General features: G+C 52.1%; 1 protein-coding gene across 1 annotated transcript; it reads left to right on the top strand.

Annotated features, from left to right (window-relative positions):
- LOC308148757 (alpha-1,3-mannosyl-glycoprotein 2-beta-N-acetylglucosaminyltransferase-like) lies at positions 1–4,138 on the top strand. The gene is made up of 3 exons (XM_080522266.1): positions 1–33; positions 1,211–1,993; positions 2,623–4,138. The coding sequence occupies exons 2-3, from the start codon at positions 1,346–1,348 to the stop codon at positions 3,319–3,321; spliced, it is 1,347 nt and encodes a 448-aa protein (XP_080378392.1). The 5' UTR covers positions 1–33; positions 1,211–1,345; the 3' UTR covers positions 3,322–4,138.
- Positions 4,139–6,418: the final 2,280 nt, after the last annotated feature.

Below are 6,418 nucleotides of genomic sequence, written 5' to 3'. Positions count from 1 at the left end.
GGCACGGCGTCAGGAGACGCAGCGGCGTCGGGGGTAAGAGCTCCGGGGCTTCCCGGCGATTCGTCTCCGCCGCCGCCGCCTCGTCGAGCGGCGGCGGCGGCGGCCACAGGTGACTGTAAGCCGGGAGGCGGGTCGCGGGTCGCGGGTTCGAGCCCCGGTCCCGGTGTTTTTTGCCAAACAAAAAAAGTGACGTCCGTTCCGTTCCAGCTGCTTTTATTAGGATTTACTGCCATAAAGTTAAAAAATACTAAAGTGTATGAACACGGTGCGTCTCTAGTCTCGTGTTTCTTCTGTGTAAAAAACTTAAAATGACGATTTAACAAGGAATATTTGCAGCTCTGATGACATTTACGTGTCAATAATTAGTTTATGTGTTTGACTTGTTTGTTTTCCTTGTTTACCTGTAAGGCAAACTCCAATTGACACGATTTTGCCGATGGGTTGCATGTTAAATTAAAGTAATTATACATTTTATATCGCTTATAATATTATTATTATCATTATACCGACGTGATGGAGCGCAGTATATTTTTATATTACGGCTGTAAATCCGGATAAATGCCGCTCCCGTGGGCGGAAGTCACTTCTTGGCAGGGGATCACTTTTTGTCACAACACCGTGTTGTCACGGGTTCGAGCCCGGGTCCTTCCTGTGCTGCGTTTGTTTCCCACTGCAAACCTGCCAGAGCAGAAAAACACGTTTCCGTGTCATTAAATGTTATTATTGAGTGAATTATGAAGCCGTTTGAGGTTCAACTGGTTCCCGAAGCTTAACTTGTGTTTTAGTTTGGAGACGTGAGAGAATGAAACCTGTTGCTTTAGTCCACAGTCAAATATAAATCCAGTATTTCACCATCATTTAATCACTATTTCTACTTCGCCGGAACATTTTCCCACCTGCCACTGTGTTCAGATGTATTGGTTGAGACTTTCCCACTTCTATAGTGGTAAGTTCCCAGTTCACCAGCCGGCTGTTCCCGTGCAGCAGGAGTTTTTTTTTAACATTCAGAGGTTGACCTCTGACCTCATGTCCCAGTTTTGGAGAGTTTCCAGTTTACCAGAGGTTGTCAGGTTGTAATTTCACATCAGTAGGTGGAAATTCCCAGTTCACTGGCAGTCAGGTTGGAACTTTCCCACTTTGAAATTTGAATGTGCGACAGTTTTTTTTTTTTTCCGGGTTTGAGTTTCCGGCTCTGGTTTTTTCCCCCCAGTTTGCCAGAGTTCCTCCGTCCCGTCCCCTGTGATGCCCGGGACGCCGGGCGCCCCTCCCGCGTCGCGCTCCCATTGGCTGTACCCAGGACGCGCCTCCGTGCCGTGGCCCCGCCCCCCTCCCGTCCAGCAGCGCCATGCTCCGGAAGCGGGGCTCCTTCATCCTCTGCGGCGCCTTCCTCTTCATCACCTGGAACGCCGTCCTGGTGCTGCTGCTGCGGGGGAAGGCCCACCCGGGCGAGGGGGATGTGGGCGTGGCCGAGAGGGGCGTGGCCCAGAGCGGCGGGGCCGCCAGGCCGGCCGGCGACGTGGTGGCCGACGTGCTGCGGATGGCGGACACGTTCCAGGCGCAGCTGGAGCGGCAGAAGGAGATCCTGCTGCAGATCAAGAGCCGCCGGCCGTCGCGGGACCGCCCCGGCGGGGGCGGGGCCGAGGCGCCCGCCACGCCCCGCCCGCCCGTCGTCCCCGTCCTGGTGATCGCCTGCAACCGCGTGACGGTGCGGCGCTGCCTGGACAGGCTGCTGGAGCTCCGCCCCTCGCCGGAGCTCCACCCCGTCATCGTGAGCCAGGACTGCGGCCACGCCGAGACCGCCGAGGTCATCCGCTCGTACGGCGGCGCCGTGACGCACCTGCAGCAGCCCGACCTGTCCGACGTCCCCGTGGCGCCGCAGCACAGGAAGTTCCAGGGCTACTACAAGATCTCCAGGCACTACCGCTGGGCGCTCAACCAGGTGTTCGGGACGCTGGGACACTCGGCGGTGGTCATCGTGGAGGACGACCTGGAGGTGAGCCCTGGAACTGGAACTGGAACCGGAACATGAAATCAGAGCTGCTCTGTCCTGCCCACTGTCACATTATTAGCATTAGCATTAGCAGGACTGCTGTGTCCCTACTGAGGCGATGGTTAGCATTAGCCAGTTATCCCTGTCTGTTATATGTACTAAGTCCACTATTAGCATTAGCCTGATTGTGACTGTCTCTCTTCACACGTAAACAAAACTAATATTTGTCTCGTCCTGCCGGCTTATTCTTCCAGGCTTCTTTATTACAGTTAGCTTGAGCACGATCAACGTCTCCATGCTATTGCTAGCATTAGCATTAGCCTGATTGTGACTCAAAACTAATATTTGTCTCGTCCTGCCGGCTTATTCTTCCAGGCTTCTTTATTACAGTTAGCTTGAGCACGATCAACGTCTCCATGCTATTGCTAGCATTAGCATTAGCCTGATTGTGACTCAAAACTAATATTTGTCTCGTCCTGCCGGCTTATTCTTCAACGCTTCTTTATTACAGTGAGCTTGAGCACGATCAATTATGCTAATGCTAGTACCATGCTAATGCTAATATAAGCATGGTGACGCGCCGCCGCGGCTCCTCGCCGTTCCTCAGCTACAGTTTCCGTTCTGTCCCCCAGGTGGCGCCGGACTTCTTCGAGTACTTCCGGGCCCTGCTGCCGCTGCTGGAGTCGGACCGGAGCCTGTGGTGCGTGTCGGCCTGGAACGACAACGGCCGGGACGGCTACGTGGACCCGGGTCAGCCGGGCCTGCTGTACCGGACCGACTTCTTCCCGGGCCTGGGCTGGATGCTGCGCCGGGAGCTGTGGGAGGAGCTGGAGCCCAAGTGGCCCGCCTCCTTCTGGGACGACTGGATGCGGCAGCCGGAGCAGCGGCGCGGCCGCGCCTGCGTGCGTCCGGAGATCTCGCGCACGCTGACGTTCGGCCGCCAGGGCGTCAGCCTGGGCCAGTTCTACGACAAGTACCTGCGCCACATCAGGCTGAGCAGCCAGTTCGTGCCGTTCACCACGCTGGACCTCGGCTACCTGCGGGAGGACGCGTACCTACGCGACTTCCAGACCCGCGTGTACGACGCCCCCGCCGTCAGCTACCAGGACGTGGCGCAGGGCCGGCTGCGGGGCCCCGGACCCTTCCGCCTGCAGTACTCCGGCAAGGACGCCTTCAAAACGCTCGCCAAGAACCTGGGCGTCATGGACGACCTGAAGTCGGGCGTCCCGCGCACCGGCTACCGCGGAGTGGTCAGCTTCTTCCACAAGGGGCGGAGACTCTTCCTGGCCCCGCCTCCAGGGTGGAGCCAGTATGATCCCAGCTGGAGCTGATGAGCCAGGCGTCCAATGACGCTGACATTAGCGGGACAGAGTGTTGGAGCTCATTTTAGTTACAGTTACTGCAGGTAGTTACTTCTGCTCACTGCGCTACTGTTAGCGTCGGCGTTAGTGAACCTGTGGCGTCTCTCCTGTTAGCCACAGTGAGCTTCAGTATTAGCCTAGCTGCTGTTTAACACCGTGCCGCTAACTGAGCCAGCTGCTTGCATTAGCCTAGCTGCCGTTGCTCACATAGCCATAGTTAAAATTAGCAGAGCTGCTGCTTCTGCTAGTGCATAGAGCCTATTGTTAGCATTAGCAGACCTGCTAATGCTCTGTGCTGAAAGCATCATGAACGCAGCGCTGCTTTGTTTTTCCTCACTCGTTTGTCTGTTAGCTTAGCTTAGCTGTGCTAAACGTTCCAGTTTTGCTTCAAAAAAAGCAACAAAGTTAAAAAAATTTTTTTTTAACAAAATGGGTGAAACTGAACGCCAAAGATGCTACATGAGGGTATGTTGGCTTAATGTACCTTTAGCAGCCCCGAGGAGAACCAACAAAACGATATAATGCAGTTTAGCGTCATATTTTATTTCAGCTTTGCGACTAACGGCTGCTAGCTGTTAGCCTGAACGTGAATTTCTTTAATAATTGCTTTTAAATGCTAATGCTAGTGCTAAAGTCTGACTGAATATCAACTTCAATCAAAGAGATTCAATTTGCTTGTGATGATGCTAACTTCATGTTCATGATCGTTGCTATGACAACCACTAAGGAATCGCCTATGCACCATGTCCTCCTGTGCTACGTCAACACACGGCGTTTGACGTGTCAACGTGGATGCTAACGGGGGGGGGGGTGGGGGGGGGGGGGGGGGAGCTCAGAGCTCGTCTTCCTCGCTGTCCTCACTTTCACGCAGATTAAAGATTGTAAAGTTCAGAAACTGTGGCTAGCTATTAGCATGCTAAACCCTCTCGGACAGCGAGCTGTCCTCTGACGGGACGGGTTTTTTTTTCTTTTTTCCTCAGACGGGAAACGGTAAACTCTCTGACAGGAAGTCGTCCGTCTCTCGTCCAGCAATGAATGTCCACTTGATGCCATGTGATGGTGCTTCTAAAGCCACTTGCGTCCCTTGTCTGTTTACATTTGGAAGCTAGCGGAGAGGCTAGCGGAGGGGCTAGCGGAGAGGCTAGCGGGCTAGCAGAGCCTCCTGACCAAAGACGAGCTGGTTCCGTCCCGCCTCTGGGCCTCCGGCGTCGGGTTGCCGTCGCTCCTTCTCAGGTCTTCCTGCTTCTTGTCCGCGGGTCTGCAGCCGATCGGACGCCTGCCCGACGACGCCGCCGCGCGACGTCGGAGCCGCTAGAATCCGTTTGTCCACAGAATCTCTTCTTCCTGCTTATATTTGATATCAGATGATTCGCTTGATTCCGCCGTTTGTACCTCCGAATTTGTGCATTCCTCTATTTTTGCAATAAAACGATACGACGAGAAACAGACGTGGAGTCACGTGACTGACGGCCGAGAAGAGCTGCTAGCAACCTTCATTATTGTTCCCTGACAGGAAGTAGAAGAGGTCAAAGGTCAACAGTACAATACACCCATACATGAACAAGTATTAAAAGCTCTGTTGTGTCTAATCTGGACAGCATGAGATTATAAACCCTGACGACGGGGTTCAGAAGTACCTCCATTGGCCACTAGATGGAGGCAGAGACCTCGTTACTGTAACTGTAATCCTCTCGCTTCCCGCTGAGCCAGATTTCTCTAAGCTGGTCTTGGAGCTGCAGCCCTGCAGGTTCTCGCGTCTCCTGCTTCACCAGGCTGGTTCAGTGTCTCCTCCAAGAAGGAGAACGTGGAGAACCTGGAGAACAAGCAGGGCTGCAGCTCCAGGTCTGAGTTTGACACCCCACTATGACGAGAATTCACACAAAGTAATTATGCAAAAGAACAAGATGTGTAATTTTCCACACAACATATGAGTTCGTACACTTTTATCACACCTTGAAAGGAATTTGTCCCTTTGGATATATTTTGAGTAGTTTTGGGACGATTTCAAAGTATTTCTGGTACATAAGACACCGACTCAGATTTAATATAACAAAAACCTGATGGGTGACGTTATAACACATCAGTATTATATATATATATATATATAATATATTTACGATTCCACACAAACCTTCCTGCTGGTGAGACGAGACGCAGGTCCGACTGAAATGGTTTTATTCACAGTGAGTCAGAAAAGCCAAATACAACTTAGATTTTTAAGACCTGATGAAAGTTCTGATGAAGTTCAGTCGTCAGAAATCTTTCATTTTGTAGACGAGGAAGTTTTTATTTACTAATAAATAGTGGAAAAGCTTGTAACCAGTGTCGTACAGTGGAGCTGGACGGTCCTGGTCTGGGGGACGGATCAGGACCTTTGAGTGTCCCTGAACCACCTGAGGTCAAACGTTTAGTGTTTCACTGTGTCGCACTGAGGTGAAGGTTCGTGGTGCATCAAGGGAACACTAAGGTGAAGTTGGAGGGTTAGTTTGTGGACAAACCTTTGCATTGCGTTGGTACGGTTAGGGTTAGGGTTAGGTAGATGTTGGGATAGGTTAGATTAGGGTTGGGTTAGGTTTAGGCAGACGTTAGGTTAGGGTTGGGTTAGGCAGACGTTGGGTTAGGGTTGGGTTAGGTTTAGGCAGACATTAGGTTAGGGTTAGGTAGATGTTGGGATAGGTTAGATTAGGGTTGGGTTAGGTTTAGGCAGACGTTAGGTTAGGGTTGGGTTAGGCAGACATTGGGTTAGGGTTGGGTTGGGTTAGGTTTAGGCAGACGTTTGGTTAGGGTTGGGTTAGGCAGACGTTGGGTTAGGGTTAAGGTTGGGTTAGAGCTGGGCAGACGTTGTATGACATGTTTTGTTGCTCCTCAGTCACTTTGTTCAGTAGAAGAGGCTGGGGTTAGAGTTTGGTTAGGGTTGTGATAGGTTAAGGTTAGGTTAGGGTTGTGATAGGTTAAGGTTAGGGTTGTGCAGACGTATGACAGCATGTATCGTTACTCTTCGGTCACTTTGTTCAGTAGAAGCAGCTGGTAAGAGCTGGGTTAAGGTTAGGTCAGGGTTAATGTTAGG

This window comes from Blennius ocellaris (genome assembly GCF_963422515.1).
Source record: "Blennius ocellaris genome assembly, contig: SCAFFOLD_386, whole genome shotgun sequence".
Lineage (NCBI taxonomy): Eukaryota > Metazoa > Chordata > Actinopteri > Blenniiformes > Blenniidae > Blennius > Blennius ocellaris.
Note: the sequence above shows the minus strand (reverse complement) of the source record. Positions and strands in the feature narration are given on the sequence as shown.

Excerpts from the sequence above, each read along its gene's own strand:
- LOC308148757 (XM_080522266.1), top strand. The coding sequence starts at position 1,346 with ATGCTCCGGAAGCGGGGCTCCTTCATCCTCTGCGGCGCCTTCCTCTTC. Across the intron at positions 1,994-2,622 it reads TCGTGGAGGACGACCTGGAG|GTGGCGCCGGACTTCTTCGA; the intron begins GTGAGCCCTGGA and ends TCTGTCCCCCAG.